Raw genomic sequence first — 21094 nt, forward strand, 5'->3', positions numbered from 1 at the left:
AATGGTCGAGCTTCTCGAAAGGAACGGGAAATTGATCGTCGATACACGAGGCTGGAGAATTTGCGGGGAAAGCGAGCGAAAGAGAATACGTACTTTGGGAGAAGGTAGACACGTGTGGGGAACACTGGGAAGTAAGTGGATGTAAGGGAGTGAATCCAAGGAAGGAAAGTGTAGAGGACGGAAAGGAAAAGGAGAGAAGAAAAAGAAGGAAACAAACAATAAAGGACAGAAGGAAGAGAAAGATAAGCAGAAATTAAGCGCGAGAAGGTTAGAAAAAATCAAGGCTACAAGAGCGAGCAAAACAAAAACAAAAGAGAGAGAAGAGGGGGGAACAGTGGAAAGATTCCTCGGTGGGAAAGAAAAAACGAAGGCAGGGCCATCAGGCGGAGGAGTGACAGAAGGAGGGTCGGTAAGGAAGGAAGTGTTAGAAGAGATGGAGAAGATAATGGAAAGAATGTTCCAGAAATATTTAAGCGAATACGTACTTTGCCTTGAGAACCTGGCAAATACGCATAGTCGTGCGCAATGTACACATTTCGAGAGTCGTAAAAAGGTTGCGTAACGACGGACGGGAAAAATTGCGTGAAGCTTGTACAGCAATCCGTTTTGCGACACGAAAATGCTTGAAAACGCGCGATACGATCTTTTTTCGCGTCGATCCTGGAGAATTCCGTCGTCGCGGGGGCGATAAGCGTGGCTCGACCGTGTAAAACCGCGGACCGGAAACCGTAAATTCGCATTGATCGAATAGTTGGCGAGGGAATGGCGCCGACAGCACCGGCAAGTGCGAATCAGACTGCACGGAGGCGCGTAACGAATAGGAATTCCTACCGTTTCTCTCGCGGCGATGCTAAACGATGCCGATAGGTGCGAAATTATTTTCATAGACGGGTGCGAAACCTGTGGTTTCACGGCTGTAGCGTCTCGGATGCCCCGAGATTGCGTAGCAAGAAACAGAGCGGAGGAAAAACGACCCTTCGGCGATCGACGACCCTTCGGAGAGGACACGTTTCCTCCGGTGACACTGCACCGTGATCGACATTTTTTGAACGAGTGCTCGATCCTGCGAGAACCGAGGCGGAGCAAATCTCGAGGCTTCGAGATGGAGCGAGAGAGAGAAAGATGGAAGGAAACGGGGAATCGAAGACGAGAGAGAGAGACCCGAGTAGTAGCGGTGTCCGTAATGAACAACGGGGAACGAGATGGAAGCTTCGCTTGGTACCGTACGCGCACCGTGTGCATCGTGCGACCGGTAATGGACGAATGGTCAGCTGCCGGCAAGGTTTTAACGCGCGAACCTGGGTGGTCCTCGATGGAGATGCGCAACTCGCCAGAGTTATCCTTGCTCGCGGCGCAACGTATTCATAACCGTATCCACGCTGTTCAGAAAATATCGCGATGCCGCTCGCTATTGGCTACGCACGCCCTGAACGCACGGCCGTCGATAGAATCTCGTGCTCCGATTGTCGAGGAAAGGGTTTCAATTTATTTCCGCCCGTTCGATTTCGATTTTCCTCGTTTGGAAAATCAGCCGCGACCTTCGCTCTCGCAACCGTGATTTTCGCTACATTCTGTGTATTAAAGCCTTCGATTGGAAACCATATATGTACGCAACCGTACAGGTTGATCGATTCTAACAACGTTCCACGGTACTCCAGCCGGAGCTTGTTCCCGTATTCCCTGGTCGTGTGGTACGCGCGCAGCACGTACGTGGTACGTATACGGCACGCCGCTGTACACAGAACACAACCAAGAGCTATTTGTACACTCGTCATTTTTACGAGGGGATAAATCACCGCGCGCTTTCGATTCGTCGTAACACCGATTTGCCACTCTGTCGTTATTCGTCCATCTGGTCGGACGGTGTCGAATCGCATTCTCGCGGGACGCGGCCGGGGGGGCGGGGGTGGGGGGTCGAGAGGGATCTGCGCATACATTAGCCGCGGCCGTGAGACCTTTGACGCAGCACCGTGGTACGGACCTACGCATCTAGAAAGCGCTCCGTAAACGTAAACATAAAAGCAAACGCAACGGACCACCCGCCGATCGTCGAACCAAAATAACGAAAACTCCTCCGAGTAGGCTAAACTTTTTCTAAAGCGTACTCGGCGCGTGTCGCATCTTCTGCTGCACCCTTCGAGCTTTAAAAATGCATGCTCCGCGCGTATCGAATTACGGGCGAAAGAGAAAGGGCATTCTGCTGCGTCGCGCGTCTGTCGCGGAAAGGCCGAACAGAGAGGGTCGCGCAATATTTCACGACAACGAGAACGGTCCCGGAGGGTGGCTGCGGCGTTATTGTTGGGAGCAGATGCGTCGATCCGGCTCTCGTGATTTATTAAATCGAGCACGATACTGGACGGCGTACAGCGTCGGTCCGTGTATCGCGTTTAATGCACCGCGGAGTTTGGTTATCGCGTATGCCTATATAACGCATTCATCGATCCGGCGCGACTTTGTTGCGAACGCTGGGACTGGTGCCCTACTTGGGCCCTAGGTGGATACGCGGCCCGTCCTTGGAGCAGACTCCGGGACCTCGGGCGTAACGCGCGTGGATCGAGGAGCGTGACGGCGCGGTATTAAAAACCGGCCGATGGCGTTTGTGTGCAGCCACCGATTAAAGCCGTAATTATCGCGGTGAATTTTTCCGCGGAACAAATTGAGAAAGAAATTGTCGGTCGTTGTCTAGCCGCGACGAGATTGATCCCGATTCACGAGGCGACTCGTCGATCGAAAATAGTCGAGATAAACTGGGAAGAGATATGCCAAGAGGAACCTCTTTGCTTCGGGTTATCTTATCCACGATAAATCCGGGGTATCCCGCGGGAAAGGCGCGTTACCAACGCAACGAATGCATTTAAATCGTTTCATTGCGAACGAAACCCCGCGGTGTCGCGGTTCTGTGGAGCGGGAGAAGAGTCAATTTATCGACGGCGAGCAAGTTACAAGGGGATAATATCGTCGAAGCCAACGAACAAAAACGCGGGGAGAAATCTGCTCGCGAAACACGTCCCTCTCTACGAGGATCACGATCCTCTTCTCGATACTTTTCGACAACTTTGTCCGCGCTCGGTGCAGGAGATTTTTCACAAGAGACGACGGTGCCAACAATTACTGAAAAAATAAGTAAATTGTGCTCGACGCGAGACGAGTAACATATTCGAAACGCGCCGATCGAGCGGACGAAACTTGCTTTTGCTTCTGCGACGAAAATAAGGCGTTCGCCAAACGCTTTCACTCGCCACGACTCGCCGCCTCTCGCCTCTCGCCTCTCTCCGCTCGCCGTTCGCCACTCGACCCGTGTTGGGACCGCGCGAGCCGGTCGAAATTGGTTCGGACTGGAAAGATCGACGAACTCTTCTGGAATCGATCCGTCGGCGGCGGATCTCGACGGAGACCGGCCTCGGAGACGCGAGCGCGCGCGCGCGATTCGAACGGAGTCGGCGCGACCGACGGCAAGTTAATGAGATCCGTGGCGATGTAAAGCGACTCGGAGCCGGTGACTCACGCCGCAGGAAGTCTATCCTGAACGGACCGAGACCGGATGTCTTCCGTTCTTTAAATCGGCACGAGGTGAAACGGAGTCAGTGACATCGACCGCTCCGGCGAATACGCACAGAGAGCCGACGCGACACTCGAGAAGAGACTTGTCCGTAACCGTTTCGTTTCTTCTGGAAATTTCAATTACAATTCGCGGATCCCTTGATCGCGCCGACGCCCCAATTTCATCGGCGCGTGCCAAACCACACGAAGCTATAGAACGAAGGAGAATAGCGTTGGGACGCGGCCAAAGGCGCGAGATTGCTTCGTAGATTCCTTCCAGGACCGCGATTCGATGCGGCCGTAATTGCCGCGGCTCTCGTGCCAAATTTACGGCCGGCCTCGCCTCGTCGAATCGCGTTAGTTCCTTCAAACGGCCGCGCATCTTCAGGCATTTCGAAACCGTGACCGTCTATGGAAATATAATAGCATCGCACGTAAGTACGCATTGGCACGGTGGAACGGCCGGAAGCGATGCGATATATTCGACGCTCGAAGCTATCGCAACGTCCTAAATTCCAATATCCTCCGACAAGATGTTTGGTGTCAATGTACGTCGATTGTCGTCGAGAGATTCTTCCTCCAAACAGGCACGATTTTTCTCGCCGATCGCCGCCGAGTGCATCGATAGGAACAGTCGAAGCCGCTATCGGCTATTTTCCTCGCTCGAGCCTTTCCGCGATAACGCTTATCCGCGATTACGCAGCGGAAAGATAACGCGGCGAGTTCGACCGATATTTTTGCACCGCGACCGTCTTGTCGAACGGGTTCGGAAGAATCGCGCTTCTACATGGAAAATTCTACATGGAAAATGAAATGGTAGGCTCGTAAATAGCGCCAAGCCGCCGTCATTGCCGAGGGTTGAAAGTCGTAGGATCTCGTGAGCCATAAGGCGGGCGTTGTCCCACTTTATTTCATCGACTGCCACGCACGTCCGCCTAATTGGTTTAGGCCCACCCTCTCGGTCATCATCAGCCCCGAGGAATCCCGTCCACGAAAATCCAGCCGGTCGAAGGGCGCAGAGACGTGACCGGGAAAAACTCGGACGCGTGGTTGCCTGGCGAGAATTATGTGCGACGACAGGACGGGGATGGGACGCGTTCGCGCCAGCGCAAGGGTCCTAGATCAAGCTTCTCTCTGGACCAAATTACGCTGGTGTCTCGAGGCTTCCTATGATAGACAGATCTCGGTGGTCGAAACTCTGGCAGACTCGAGCCGTTCGAAACTAGCGGGTCGTTTCGAACGCGAGGCGGCTGAAAACGACGCGAGCGATAAAAAGCGAAGCGGGGCAAAAAAGCGACCGAAATGGGTTAGAGATATTACAACGCGTTTCGTTTCCCGTTTTCCAGAACCAGTGATGCCACCGCCGCCGAGCCGTTGGAATCGTTAGCAGCGGGCCGAAAAAAATGGCCTCGATCTTGGGAGACGGAACGGGCCCTGGAGGCTCGGGGCCCTCCCGGTGTCTCTTGCTGTTACAAAGGTCGCTGGCGATTCAGCTGACCAGGGGCCCGCCTCCTCAGGTTTTGAACGCTGGACAACGCGAGAGCCCCAAGGAGCATCCGGCCGACGAGATGTGGATGTACGATAAAGGCTACAATTTGTTTCAGGTGAGTTTCCTCTCTTCCTCTCTTTCTCTTTCTCTCTTCCTCTTTCTCTGCGGCTCTATGCGCCAAATCGCAACGGCGAACGCGCCTGCGCGTGCCTGCTTCTCGTACACGTATCCGCACACGCTTCCGATCGCGAAAGAGACGGAACATTCGTGAAAGAGTTCGCCCTTGAACGAGAGAATTGCTCCGAGACTTTCGCAACGATCGATGACGGTTCGCGTCGCCGGAGCAAATGAAATTGGAACGCGGCTTTCGATGGAAAGGGGCCCTTTCCTTTCGTGCGAGCCCTCGTTGGGGTGGAGCACCCTGGACTTTGCCGGAGGGTGAAAGTTAGCCGGGGTTTGCGCCACGGACTTGGAGAAAGAGTCGGCGAATCACGTATTCCGAATCGAATTGAGCGTCTAGGGAGGCGTTGGAAATTTCTTAGGGAGACCATCTTCCACAATAGTTTGGCGACAAGTACCTGACAATAATAATTTCGGTTCGTTCGAAACTCTAAAGATCGGGTTTAATAGAGGTTACTCGGCCATAGGTACTCCGTGACGGAAACGGCGAGTCGCGAAACAGGAATCCAACGCCGCGTCGCCAATTACCGGTGATCTATTGGTAGGGTGGACACGTCGGAATCGGGTCTTTAAGCGACCAGAACTTTGTCGAAGCCGACGCGACGCGACGTTCTTTCTGTCGCGGTTCGACACCTGATTCGATATGCGACACGCGCCGCCGAATACGATCCGAGGAGCATCTTGCATACGCGATGGGCCGTACCGTATTCTTACGTAATTGCCGCGTGGGTACGTACATGGTTGGGCGGCGCGTTAGAGGGTCGAGGCCGGTCCGAGGGAAGAACGGTCATTCGAATGGTAGATGTTGCGTTCGCGTAGGATCCAACGGAACTGGCACGCACACACCTATCGCCGCGAGAGCGACGTAATCCGCGAACCAACGCGGCAAAACTGTCGTTAATACTGGCGTTAAAACTGGCGTTAAAACTGGCTCGACGAAAGCGCATTTTATCGGCTGCGATTTCATTAAAACATGCCGGTCATTCTCAAAAACGTTGGCTCGTCAACGTTTTTTGCGGGTTTCTATTCCTTTTTGCGAAGAAGAATACGCGAAAACATTTTCACGCCGTTTAACGCGATTTTTATCGCTCTCGTCTACTTTCCCCGTCTATTTATTAGCACGGTAATTGCGCTCCGCGAACAAATTATTCCTTTTTATCTAGTTTTTGCGCGGCGTGTTCGTTTCCATCGGCCGCGCCGCGCGTATTTGGTCGGTGATTCGATTTCCGGTGGCGTTTCCACCGGTTTCGTTCGCGCACGATGCAGGAAACGTAATTAGAAGCGAACGATGTGCCGCGACATCGAGTTTCCGTCGCCGATTATCCCGCTCGGAACGCGTCGCCGAGATATTGCTATTCATAAATTCCCGCGATTTCTAGCGCGCACCGTAGAAAGTATTAATTCGAATCGAGTGAAATGCTCGGCGGAAAAATCACTGGATCGGCGCAGAATATTCGTGTCACTGGAAAGCGTCCACAATCCAGACATTAGCATCCTCGTCGTCGTTACCCGCCGCGTTCGATCTTTGAAAAGTCGTTCGACCGAGGTTGTCCCGTTGTCGATCGGCGAAAAGTCGTCTCGATTTCAAACACAGCTCGCCCCTTCTACAAACTGAAGGCTCCGATCTTCGTCTCTTATTTTCCCTCCTAGCTTATAATACGTTGCCGCCGGTGCGACGTTTCAATAACACCGTTCGCGACGTAATAACGGTCGGCCGAGCAGATCTTCCGGATCGAAGTGCTGTAGCTAGTCGTCGGAGAGGAAACGATCCAATTTTCCTGATATTTCGGACCTCTTACCTCTCACCCCTTACCAACAACCTGCAATCTACGATCTATAACAAAGCCTTCGAACCAAGGTTTCCATAGCTGATAAAGCTCCGTTTGTCCGAGAACAAAAGGCGTTTGGCTGTCGCGGAGAATAAGGAATAAGCTAATGTTCGTTCGACTTTATTTATTATTGCGCGTAATAAATCGAACTACCGGGGAAACATGGCCGGCTCCGCGTTCGAACGATTTCAATGCCTCCGAACCGGTTCGCCGGCAATCGTCGCGTTTCAGTAGAACCACCTATCCGCGAGCAAACCGCGAGCGTGTGCCGTCGCGTCGTCGCGTTCGCGTTCGCGTTCGCGTTAGCGTTCGCGTTTACGTTCGCGTGTCGCGCTTTCACTCGACAGGACAGGTTTAATTTCTGCTTGGTTCGTACCAGAACGTTCCGTAGATATTGCTAATTATAATACGCCCTCCTTTTTAATTCCGCCACCGGGTTAATTTCGCGTCGGTCGGTTCGTTTCGACGCGAAACCGAGCCGATCGGTCTCTGTAAACCGGGCAACACTGTTTCCCATCCGTTTGTGCCGCGAACCCCGCAATCTCCCTGGGATGGACCGCATTGATCTCGGCGTGATAGCTCGCATAGTCTAGCATACTTGGAATCGGCGCGAGCATCCGTGACCCAATTTATTGAAATTGCCAGCAAAACGATAATGTTGCGAAGAAACTCGAACCGGTTTCGCGGAGTGGAGACATTCTCGAGCTCGCAGACTTTACCATTCGGTTATCGTCGAATGTTCGGCGATCGTGGCGCGATGCGCGTTCGACGCTCGACGCTCTTTCCGATCCAACGATCGAGCTAATAAGCCCAAACACTTTCTACCGTACGATCTTTGCCGATCGCGTCGCTTTCTTGTCGACGGCCGACCGAGTCGAGGTTTCCGTCGTTAGGGAGAAGCGAGACCCGCGTTCTTCGCGGTCGAATCGATTATTCACGATTTCCTATTATCAGAGCAAGCGAACGATTGCTTTTGCGTCGGTTCGCCGGTGCGCGACGTGTTCGGGACGAATCTCGAGGAAAGTTGCCCAAGACGCGATAATAACGCGTTGGCGAAAGTCGAACGGCGTCGAAGCGCGTTCCTTTGGATCCTCGCCGTCGCCCAATGATCCTACGGTCTCGTAAGCGGGGACTCTAAAAGGATAAGCATGCTCGCGAGAGCACGACTAGCATATTGCATAATAATTAGTGGGCAGCCAACGACCGTACACCCTGTACAGTGAATTGCCGCAAGTTCATTGCCGGCAAGGATATACATAGCAATACGAACGTAACGTGCTCCGAGTACAGCGAGCCGATTAGCAACGCTATTCCAACCGCTCTCTCCCTGCTCGTACCTGCCGAGCCCGTACCCTGCCTCCCTCCCTCCCTGCCTGCCAGTCGATCGTTTAACCACTTCGACGTTCAAAAGTCGATCTGTAAAGAGGGAAAAGCGAGCGAAAAGTGTCGTTTTTCATCCCTGCTCCTCGTCGAACCCGCGACCCTGTCGTAACTTAACCCCTTGCCATACCGCGAATCTCTCAAAATGCCGTGCCAAACTTGGTCGACGGAATGGTTGCTGGAGGCGCCGAGAAATGGGGCTCGAGTGGTGCAATTTGAAACACATTACCTTACGACTGAGTTACATAGTCCCACTCTCGTATTTACTTCACACGATGAAAATCTTTGAAAATTTAGATAAATTTGAATAAAAAATTTGTAGAAATACTTTAATTATTGCATATAATAATAATAATAAACACATCAGAAATAAATTTTAATATAACATAATATAATAATAATAGGTAATAATAAACGCGGTAGTAGTATTTTTAATGAAATCAATGCCTTTATCATCAGATCTAAAAATAAAAAAACAAAATATAAATAAACAATTAATTATCAATAAACAATTAAGTTAAAAAATAAAATACTTACGAGTCTGAATGGTATACTATATATAATACGAGTGGCATAGTTAATGTCACTAATATTCCCAAAACAACGGTACATAAGCATTTAATCAAGATGATTACAACAGAACGGTTCATATATAACATAATAAATCATATAGTTCTGTTCTATCGGCACGGCCGATCACGAGTCAGACTCGTGATATTTATGTTTGGCACCAAATGTCGATAACGAGTCAGACTCGTGATATTTACGTTTGGCACCAACTGTCGATAACGAGTCAGACTCGTGATATTCATGTTTGGCACAAAAATTTCATCACGAGTCAGACTCGTCAAAGTATGGCAAGGGGTTAACCGAATCGGACCGGCTGCCTACGATTTCTTTCCAACCACGGCTTTAATTTCACGGCTTACCGTGAATTAACCCTCTTAGTGCCGGGCGAAAAAGGCAAATTTCACGGTTTTACTAGGGTTTGGAAAAAGGCTTATAAAAACCGAACGAAAAGCAGTATTTACATAATTCAAAAAGCAGCGTATTAAGGATGAAATTGAGAATGACAGTGACACCAATTTTTCTATATTCATTGGAAATTATATAAATGAGAAAGGTATAAGTATAACGCACTATTCGCCAGGGCTAAGAGGGTTAAGGGGAATCGCGAGAGCTAGGGAAATGGAAACGCTAGGAAGAAAAGGGGCAGAGCCAATAATCGGTGAAAATCCTGCGGTGCCATTCGTTTACGAGCAACGACCCCATGATGCGACGCTTCTCACTTATCTACGCGCGGTCTCGCTCAACCACGCGGGGGATCGAAAGATGGGGCGAACGAAACGAGGGACAACGAGGGTGGCACAGTTTCTCCGCGAATTACGAGACATACGAAACGGACGGAACCTAAATGGAGCCCCCTGGCAGTAAACACTTAGCGGTTCGGCCGTATTTCGGGGGAAGTTTCTTCTCGCAAAGATTCTATCTCCTCGACGACCCTTTATCGTCGTCCCGATAATGGAGGATGCGTCATTGTTACGACGACAATTTCTAAAAGTCTTCCATCCCCTGCCGTATGTTCTGCACCCTGGAAGAAAGATTAGAATCAGTTATTATTATGGCAGCGATTGTACGGATCATGTGTGTTAGCAGCAACACGAGTGTTCAAAAAGAGAAAGAGTTTGGAAAGAACGATCGAAACAAGGGCTTTGACAATTTTAAAACCGAGGCAAATAAAAAATGGCGAATAAAAAATGATTTCAGAGTTTCTTGGAGGCAAACTCGAAATGCTGGTGGAACGCAGCCCTGGTGGACGCAACCCGGCAACTCAGGTACAAGGGTCACGTGTCGCCCGGAGTGCTGATGGTCGGTGGACCACCCTGTGCCCTCGAGGTTTTGAGGGCAGCCTGGGCTCGGAACGTTCTGCGACCGCCGGCCGATCACGCGATCACCTGTCTCGGTGAGTACCACGACCCAAACAGTCGATAGAATTCCGCGATACCAAAGAACCGTCGCTTTGTTCGCGAAGGATTCTAAAATCCAGTCAGCGGCCCGCGAGTATCTCGCATATATGCTAATGTATATGCGTTCCAACGCGCTCGGACGCGAGCATATAATTAACGATAGCTTGTTCTCGCTTCTTTCCGAATGCGGCTTTAGAAAATTACCCGTACATTGTCCGCGACCTCGTTGGTTCCCGCGATCCTGCGTCGAATACTCTCGCCAGTCTAGGAAGCTTCTGGAACCGTAAGAAGAATTCTCCGTAAGAAGAATTTAGGTTGCTCGGATTTGAAAAGCGACAGACCCGAGTTTAGGCTTGGAACTTCCGAGACGGCATTATCGGAAAAGTAATCGGGGAAAAGAGAGGAACCGTGGAGTAGGCCTGCCGTGCCCCGCGACGCGCCACGCCGTTATCGTCGATCATTCAAGATGGGAATGTAAATGAGCCGTGGCGTTGGGTTTCCGTTCTCGACGGGATCCGGCGATCCGCGCGCGCGGCAATGCCAGCGGGAGTGTTTAAATCGCCGCGTTAGCTTATCTCGCGGGCTTATCTTTACGCGGCTGTGGTTCTCGTCTTATCGTAACCAGTTCACTCGCGCCGCGAACAGACGAGCTTGCACCCGCTTACATTCGCCCACCGGCTGCCGTCTGCCGTCTGCCGCAAACATGCTCGCGCCGCGAATCCGCTCGAATATTTTTTTTCTCCTTTCGACCCGATCTTGCGTTATAGACAAGGCCCCCGCACATAGACAATTCCGCGCCGCCTCGTTCGCACGCTTCGCGTTCGAAATACCAAATTCGAGATTCCACATTCCGCGTTCCATGTTCGACATTCCCGGAGCGACGGCGACGCGCGTCGAGCTTGCGATGCCGCGCATCTCGCATTGGGACAGCATTCTGTCGTTTCCTCGCGAGCGATTCTTTCTTTACCATCGTTCGTTGTTCCAGCGTTCGCATCTCCCTCGCGTTCGCATTCCGGCTTTCTCTTCCGATCGTTCGCCGCGCCCGCCCGTTCATCGGCATTCTTTTTACTCTGTTTCCGTGAGTTTTTTTTTTTCTTGCGGCGGCGACTCGCGCAGCTCGTATCTATGGACGCCTACGCGCGACTATCTCGCATACCAGGCTTATGCAAATGCGCGCGCGAGAGTATCCAGGGATCGCCGCGGCGCGGCGTAGGAGACCGGTTAATGCTATCCCGGACCCGTGCGACCTTATTTTTACGAGGCAGTTTTGCAAACTTACGACCCGCTCGCCTCTATCGCTTCCTCTCCGCCCAATAACCTACCCGCGTTCCTCTCTTCCTCTCTTCCTCGCGACGATCGCCGTAAAAATACAAGCATCGACTGGAACAGCCACCGAACCGAACGAATCTTTCAAACGATCCAACGGTTATCCGGACGATTGCCATCGTCTCGTGGAAAACTCTAAAAGATTAATTAACTCGCGTCCGGAATGAAATCTTATCTATTTGACCGACGTAGGGGACAGTTTCAGCGATATTTCTGAATCGGCCGAAAAAGCTTCGAGCCTTTCGAATAACTCCGCGTATCTTGATCGCTCGAGCATCCCATAAAAATCCGCTCCGCATTGTCCCGCTGTCCGAGGTTCGACGCGTTCGACTCGCTCGAGCGTTCAACGCGGCATAGTCGAAGCGAATTGACATAGTCGAGCATAGTTTTCCTCGACCAGCTCCCTCCGCGATCCGAACGGTCGGGAGCCCGCAGCCTCTGGACAACTCTATCGACCGCTTTGCCCCCGGCTGCCGTTCGACGGCAAGGCAAACTTCTTGGCCAACTGGTAAATTCGCGAGTCTCTCTGGCAGCCTACGCAAAGGCCGTTTCATCGTGGAAAACGTTAACAATGTCGGCGACCAGTGCGCAGTCGATCGATACGGAACGCGGCGCGATTGGAGTTCTAGCCTGATAACCGCGCCGATAAGTATCCGCGCGACCAGGTCTCGCGGACCTGTTCAGTCGATTCCACGTTTTCAAACCGTTTCATCGGACGACTGCGAAAGTAGATGATCCTGTCGCTTTCTACGGAACAGCGAAAGAGCTTGCAGAAATTTCATTTTTTTGAAATTAATTTCCGCGCACGTCCCGCGCCGACTCGTTGTTTTCCCAGAGTTCGACGAATCCCCGAGTACTCTCGACGAGAATCTAATTTCCCAGCGTCTCGTTACCGATACCGAACACCCTGTCGACCCGCTTCCCAGCATACGATCCGCTGTATCAGCGTTACGGAGTCACGTATCGATGCGCGCGAACGTCTGCCGAGGATCGCCTCTTCCGCCGTCAAAGTGTAACGTTCGCTCGTTTGTGCAGACGCATCCTCCACACCCTCCAACGATATACAATGTATGAAAGCTTCGTGTACGCGCCGCTAGGGGTCGGACGCGTGAGAAACGGCGCCACTGGCGCGGAAGAACGTAGAAAAGTAATTTCTAACCTCCGCTGTGCGATATGAAAACTGAGGAAAGCAGGAACGTTACATTGGCGATTCTCTAATTTTAGGTTAGTATATAAGTTGTAAATAGGGTTAGAGAAAAAGGGGAAAATCGTATAAAAAGAAAAACTTAATAAACTCTAATTTTAGACGAATCCATTGGCGTTTCCTTAATCCCACACTCAAGAAGAAAAAGAATCGAAAACATATTATATAATGTACAATATAGGGTATCGGTGGGCGAGCCACGCGCGCGGGTTCGATAAATTCGCGCCGGACAGGTGTAATCGGGGGAGAATCGTTGCGCGTTAGGGAAATTGATTTATGCGCGTTACGCAGTTTGTTGGATACGAGCGTATTTTCTATTCCGTTTGCAAACAACGACTGTTTCCGCGTACACTCGTTAAAATCGTGATGACGCGGTTCCCAATGACTTTTTCAAGTGAGCGGGATATTAAATAAATGATTTGGTTTTGATTAAACGAAGACTAAACTCTTTATTGAAAATAACACTTAAAGATAACGGTTATTGTGACTTTCTAAGTGGTATACTGTGTAGGCGGTGATAGAATGTTTGGTGTATACTATGGCGTGAGAATGAAAAAATGTTCCTAATCACAAGTTTTGCATCCCTTTTATAAATTTACGGAGAGAAAAGCTCGCCCGCGGATTGGGTACTGGTGAGGTGGAGAGGGAAGCCAGAGGCCCGGACCTTGGCGATCACGTAGGCCTCAAGAACCCAAGCGAGTGACCGGCGCGGCCCATCTGGCGACCCTACCATAAACTAGGAAAACTAATTTTGATGAATGTCTTTATGGTCGACAGTACTAATTTAATTTAGCAGAATAAAAGAGGTACTAAAATGAAATTGGGTGTTAAAAGAGAAAGGTAAAATTCCTTGTAGGACGGACCGCTGCATGTTTTGAACCTTGCACGTAGCAGGCAATAAACCCGGAAAAGTGCCTCGACTTAAAGACAAATCTGTGAATGTAATAATGGTTTAACATTTGGATGCAGCTGTAGGTTATAATGAAATAAACAGATAAAACGTTAGTAAAGTAATGGCTTTTCAGAGAACTGCCTGCTACGGATGGTTTTCTATACAATGTAAACTGTTGGGTCGCGCGCCTGATTCCGCGATTCCTTATAAGCGGAACAACGACCGTTGCCTAGAGTCGATAACCAACGAGTCCGTCCAGCTTCATGGGATCGAACGAGACCACCCATCCACGCCGTCCTCGAATTTCCGTTTTCCGGCGCGCGTGCGCAAGGTTGTAATTTCGCCATCGATACCGATCGATTATCGCTTTTATCGTCCGGTCGATAATGGAGACTCGCGACACGGGTTCTCGCGGGCGACGAACGCGCTTGTACTTTCACGCCCGGCCATGCTTCCGGAAACGATCGAGGGAAAACCACCGATTCGCCATAAATTGTGCGGTGGGGGGGGGGGTGTTCGGGCCGCGGGTGAGCATGCGGCGCGCGGCCCGCGGCATTAGCATACGACGCACGACGTGTCGGACACCTGGAAAGAGGCCCCCGTTATCGCGCAACAATGAGCCGCGGTGCACGACTTGGAAAGTGGTTTACGAGCCTCTCCGCAATATACCGCGGCGATTGCTCGCACGGGAATGCGAGAACGCGAGAACGCGACTCGCTCCGTTTCACCACTCGCCCGGAATCGGCGCATTCCGTTCCACGGGCGTCCACCGTCGCGAAAACACCGTCGACGCTTTGTCCATTGTTAATTTGCGAAGATTCGCGTTGGACCTTGGTAGACCCGGGGAAGAATTGCAGCAACCGAGTCGAAGATGAAAGTGTTCCCTCGGATCGGAGACGGGTCGTAGCGTCGTAAAGAATATCGAAGACCGTCGCAGGTACCCTCCATCGTCGGCTATCGAGTATCGCGGGCGGATTAGCCGGCCAGAAGATGATCCGTCGCATCGGAAGCCAGACATCGAGAACGAACGCGCACGCCAACCCATCGTATCGTTGGTTCAATTGTCGCTCGAGTTTCGGGTCTCGAGTATCGAGTCTCTGCGCGACGAAAAAACTCCTGCAGTCCCCCGAGGCAGGAAGCTGTCGCTCGAGAACGCCCTGGGCCAAGTCGAAGGGCCCGTAAACGTTTACACCCGCGGTAAATATAGACGGATGGGTAGCGGAGGCCGTCGGCTCTGTTATTTTATTCGTATGCTCGTCGCTGGTCTTTCCAGATCGCCTCGAAATTCCACGAATTTCATCGTTCCCATCGTTCCACGCGGAGTCTCGCTCGATAATATCACGATTAAACGATTATTCAAGACCGGTAGCCGAGCAGCTTTCGACGAGATCGTTGGATCTTAAATCAACGCGGCGCGTACTCGCGCACGGACGCGTTCGACCAAGGTAGGATGTATGCGCGATTAGCTCGCCAAGGCTGTTGCATTGCGCAACTAATAATTGCATCGGCTAATAAATTAATTCTGAATCCGCTTGGAACACGCCCACCGGAGACGTCGAGCACCGTGCAATCTTCTAATAAGCACCCTGTGCTCCGGAGATCGATCGCTCGGGTCAAGATGTCGTCGTCGTCTCGCGTCGGTGCGAGAGAAAACTCGGTCCCGATTCGCGACATCTGCTTCCAAATCTGGACCAAATTTCTTTTTAACCGTCTCGCCGGACAGCTAGCTTTTATTTCATTTAGGGGTCGACAATTTGTATCAATTTGATACGCGTAAATCAGCCGACGGACGTCGACGCGACGCGACGCACTCGACTCGACGGACCGTTTCCCACGGGCTGCAAGTGCAGCCATAACGCGCGCGGCGGATCTCGTTCGTTCCAGCACTTGACAGCCGGTCATATCTCGCAAACACCCACCGCCGTTCCTAACGAAGAGTAACGCCTGGGCTAGGAGCGATACACTCTTCGATCGTCGCTCGTGAAAGTCCTGCACGGAAGAAGAAATTCCATTTGGTCGCGGCTGACCTTCTCGCGTCGCCCCGAGTCGACGAAACTTCTGTCCGCGGCATAAATCGCAATCAGCAAAGTCCTCGAACGTCGCGGAACTCAGGATACTCGAACAGCGGACAGCATCGAATTCGTATCGGAATGACTCTTTTCGATTCTCTTCGTTACTCTCGACTGGGACAAAGATCTTACTCGCAGCGCAATGACGTAGCAGCGACCGTAAATCGCGCTTGCCGGTGCGATAAATCAGTAGTTCCGTGTGCAATCATCCGGTAGTTTAAATGAATTATGCCGGAGAATCGAGCCCCATCTATCATTACCGGATAGTCCGCGCCCGGGCCTCGGACCGGGACCGGGACCGAGACCGAACGAGTCCGGCACCGATACATTTCGCGTAGCCGCGATAAACCTCGCTCGATGTATAGTATAGTATGGCGCGCGTACAGCGTGTTGTGCCGGTCACGGCTGTCCGAGCGGACGGAAACGCTCGCGTATTTCAGCGAAAACACAGACTCCGCGAAATCTGGAGATCTACGCTCCCGATTCGGATTTCCAGCGGATTCGTAATTGGAGAGAGAGTGAAAGTACCCTGTCAAAAGACACGACCTGGCTATTCGTACAAATTCGTTCCGAAAATTCGTTTTTGATTGATCATCGAGGATTGCGACCGCAGCCGCGCCATTCTTAAAGGGTCAATAATGGAATCTTGGTGTCGCCGCGTGCTCGATGCTGCGACCAGAAGGAAACACGTTTCTCGAAGCGACACGAGGAACTACGACGAGCTGCGAGAAGTTACGAGGAGAAAGACGCGTAGCTCCAACGATCCAGTTCCCATGGATACCGACCTTGTGCGCGTGTCGGTGCTCCTACACGCGCGCACATACGTTACACGGATACCATACATATATTATATACTATATGTATAGGAATCAGCCGGTAGAAATTTTGCTTCTCGTCCACCGATATACCGAGCAACGCCACCCGGGACGCGTAGCGTATTTAACCCTCTTAGTGCCGGAGGGCCGATACATCGGCTCGCGCTGCCCTAACGAAAAGTGCCTTATACTTAACCCTTAGTAGCCTGATTTACGAAAGTGATTTTTTTTTAATATTACTGTGTTTGCTTGACGGTCTAGATGAAGGGAAAAATAGCTAAAAAAATCACAATATTTATTTTACATATTTATTTAGAAAAAAAACCAGGTATCAATTTTGATACTTCAGGCATTAAGGCCATAAAGAAATCAGATATATAAAAAGTAATTATATCATAGCGAAAATAATATATTCACTTACCTCAAAAGTATTTATATTCTTCAGAAAAAGAAAATATATCGTATTCAACAAAACTTTTAGTAAAATGTGTTTACTTGTTCACTTTGCCGCGCAAGTAATATGTCATAAATAAAATAAAACAATAATAACATTAGATTTTTTTTTAATTTCGTTGGAAAGAATATTATACAACAGTAAAATACGTACAGCCAACCTATAAAAAAAATTAATAGTAATGTGAACATTCGGTTTAAAAGATTGGTATCAAAATTGAAACTCTAGGTTATTAAGGGTTAAACCTTTCTTATTTATATAATTTCCAATAAATATAGAAAAATTGGCGTCGCTGTTCCATACTCAATTTCGTCCTTAATACGCTGCTTTCTGCATTATGTAAATATAGCTTTTCGTTCGGTTTTCATGAGCCTTTCTCCAAATTCTAGTAAAACTGTGAAATTTGTCTTTTTCGTCCGGCACTAGGAGGGTTAAATCGCGAAACCGCATCTTTCTATCCCCTCGAGTAGAGGAATTTGTCGCGAGTCGCAAAGCAATCGTTTGTACCGCACCATCGTACTCGCTGCTCGATTTTTTTTTTTAATTCGATTTTGCAACGGCACGGTATCGCCCAGGCTGGACAGCTTTTGGAAACCGGCCAAACGAGAAGATCCCACTAAACGCGTTTAATTTTCATCGGTGGCGTGTGTCCACCAGGCTCGAAGCGCTTTCGCGCGACCGGCTCGAATAATTGCACTCCGATCATCCCCTCTCGCTTGTCCCCCCCTTCAGCGGACCGGAACGCTTTTCTATCCGTCTGGTAGCACTGTAATTTGTAACGCGAATCGCGCACCTCGCGGAAATTCGATTAAACCGTGTTTCGTCTGGCAAACAAAGACGATCGAAACATTGAATTATCGATGATTTCGTGACGAACGCGGTGCACTTTCTGGGAAGAGGAGGACCGCGTCGAACCGATCGGTGTTTATCCTGGAACCGTCGACGAACGAATATTCCATCGACGAAAGACTTCTGACAGGTGGAAAGTTAATTGAAAGCGTATCGCGGAGGTTCTACTCGTCCAAGGATACGCGCGCGAAGTAGAACTCGATTTATCCGAGCCGTCCAGCCTCTAGCGACCGAGCCGTGCCCGGTGCATGGCCTTATTGCCTTATTGCCTTATTGCCGTATCGCCGCACTGCCGCATTCATAAAGACATTACCGGCTGGATAGTTTATGGCCAGGGGGACAAGAATCGTCGATGCATTATGAATAACCTGTTTCTTCTCTCTCTCGACAGGCTCGGATGAATCGAGTTCCAACGGATGGTGAAAAATTTTGAGATATCGCGCCAAGAGAAACATTCGCCTCTGCTATCTGCTATCTATCGTTTATCCTCAGTCGTCTATTCGAGACCGAACGAAACGAGTTGAGAATTCCAATCGTCGATGTATCGTTGGTCCTTAGCGTGCAGGAGAGGTTGCCCACGCCTGCGATGTTTCTGAGTAAAATCGGTGTATCGGAGGTTTCCTATTATTCCGGAAAGAGTGCGAGAGAACGGGGAACGAATTCGAAAGTATCGGCAGCGGATAGGAGAACGCGCTTTCCTCGGCGGGCTCCGGAACCGGCGGAAACACGAAAACGCGCAAAACCGACCGATTCCCGGCAAGGTCGCGAGCCGAAACTTTCATTTCCTTTCCTTTCCTTTCCTTATTTCACCGGCGAACACCTGTTTGCATAGTTGCGTCCTTGGATGTCCGAACTGTTGAAAGATCGCGGCGAGGCATTCTTAGCGGCGATCGAGGCGTACAGAAGGCACCTCCGAGTGGATTTCCATGTCTTGCTTTCACCGGTGCGATGTCCTTTAAATCGAGTGGCTTGTTCCGAAGCGAACGAGCGGGAGCGGGACCGGAGAGAAAAAGAAGAGGAGCAGCCGGCGCGGCTCGGCGCAAAGTATCCCGCGCCATTACGGAACCCGATCAAACGCGAGGAAAGAAGCTTTCGAAGAGCCGGAATCACGTGGAAACTTGTAACGGCGACTCGTAAGGGGGTCTCGCGAGACCAGGAATTCAGCCTATTTCACGATAAACGAGTAGGGCTGTCGAAATTTGGGCAACGCGACGGATCGGCTGCCGAGATTCGATCTGCCGGACTTGCGAATAATTCGCCGGATGCCGGCACAGCAGGCGACGTAATTACTTGGAGCGTATACCAAACCGAAACCGACCCGACCCGACCGTAGTAGAGGCTAGGGCGTGCTACAAGCAAGGTTCGCCGAAACGGCTGTCGCGTTCGCGACCAGCCTTCCATTAGCGCCATATGTAGGCTAATGTCAAGAAAGCACGACAGCCGCGCGCGACGTGATTGATGAAGCGCGCCGCTCCGCGCCGCGCCGTCGCCCACGTAACGTCCGTGACGTCCACTTTGCAACGCGAGACCGATTCGCGACCGGTGGCGTTCCAACGAACGCACGAGATCGAATCGAATCAAATCGTCTTTTGACTTGATCGCGGATCTCCGACATTCGAACCTCGGAGGAGCAAAGAGAAAGTTCGAACTCGAGCGATTCCCTCAACGACAACTCAATTTTACCCGAAAATTCGGCCACGATCAATTACCAGTTACCACTTACAAAATTGCCAGACGACCACGGACCACGAGTCGATACAAATCTATCGATATTTAACACGTTGAATGCCACGGGGGTCACCGGTGACCGGCACTGAACTTGGCAGTGACGCTATGGGGGCCACCGGTGACCGGCACTGAACTTGACAGTGGTGGTATGGGGGCCACCGGTGACCGGCACTGAACTTGGCAGTGACGCCATGGGGTCCACCGGTGACCGGCGCGCTCAGATTGATGAAAATATATATAATTTAAACAAATGACAATACTTATAATTTTTGTATTATTATCATCGTTGATGTAGTGGTGTGAGGAAATGAATGCCTTATTAACATGCCAAACATGGTTATACACTCTAACTTACCCACTGCAGATAATATTTGGACATTATATGTATCGCATAATAGAAAATTCATCGTGGCGCCACGGACAATTCCTGTAAAGTGGGCGTGGTATTCAACGTGTTAATGGGAATTATCACTCTCGAAGGCAGCCCTCTTCTTTTATTCGACTCCATTCTAGCAAATGAGAATCTAACGCAATGAGATGTCGTGAAAAGAGCAGAAGAAAGTTGCGTGGAGATATGCGTATAAATAATGGATAACAAGTGGTGGTAACAAATGGAACTCGTGCAGAGTGGAATAAAAGCGGAGTAAGAGAGAGAGAGAGAAGAGTGCTAGATACAACCTCGTTCGAATGGCAGTGTTATCGAGCCTAACCCAGACACGGGGATATTCACGAGCGCGCGGAGAAGGTATCTCGTATCTCGTCGTCGTCGTGGTCGCCGTCGCTAATAAACGTATTTGGCGAACGAGGAGATGCCATTTCCAGCAAGGAGCCGCATCGGATACGCGTACATAGGAATCGGCGGCTACGCCCTTATCGGAAAGAGCTAATGGCACCGAGTGCCGGCACACGCGCGTGTGCCAGCAGTCTCATCGTCGAAGGCGGCCGCGGCCGCGGCGCACGGCGGAATCCAGGCTAGGAGTCGATTCTCATGGCCTCTCCCGTATCCTCGTTCCGGCTGACGAAAAATCACGCGAGTCGGTCGGGCTCGTTTTAATGAAATTTTCCCGTAGCACGCTCGGCCTGCTCGCGACCCACGTATATCGCAGCGGCCGAGTTCGATTTATTCTCGCACGTATCGTCTCGGGATCTGGAGTCGTGTCGCGATTCCGGATGCAAAGATCGCTATATTCGCTCGTATTCCCAATGACCGGTTTCAACGCCTCGTCTCCTCCGCGACTTTCGTCGACGTCGCGCCACGACGCAGAAACGAGAACTTGTCTGCCGAAGCTTCTGTTTTCGCGCGAATCGAAAAGAGATGTTCCACGTGGAAGTAAACGATCGACGAGCAAACGATGTTCGGCACAGAAATTGC

General features: G+C 50.8%; 1 protein-coding gene across 4 annotated transcripts in view; it reads left to right on the forward strand.

Moving 5' to 3' along the window:
- Knockout (Stork-head domain-containing protein knockout) overlaps nt 1–21094 on the forward strand; it is a 56386-nt gene that overhangs the window by 20894 nt on the left and 14398 nt on the right. For all 4 annotated transcript variants that reach the window (XM_078193812.1, XM_078193809.1, XM_078193810.1 and 1 more), the window contains exons 2-3: nt 4887–5144; nt 10186–10381. In XM_078193812.1, coding sequence (XP_078049938.1) covers nt 4944–5144; nt 10186–10381 — 397 coding nt within the window. In that variant the 5' untranslated portion in view covers nt 4887–4943. The remainder of the gene's footprint in view (nt 1–4886; nt 5145–10185; nt 10382–21094) is intronic.

The sequence above is a fragment of the Augochlora pura genome, chromosome 11 (assembly GCF_028453695.1).
Source record: "Augochlora pura isolate Apur16 chromosome 11, APUR_v2.2.1, whole genome shotgun sequence".
NCBI lineage: Eukaryota > Metazoa > Arthropoda > Insecta > Hymenoptera > Halictidae > Augochlora > Augochlora pura.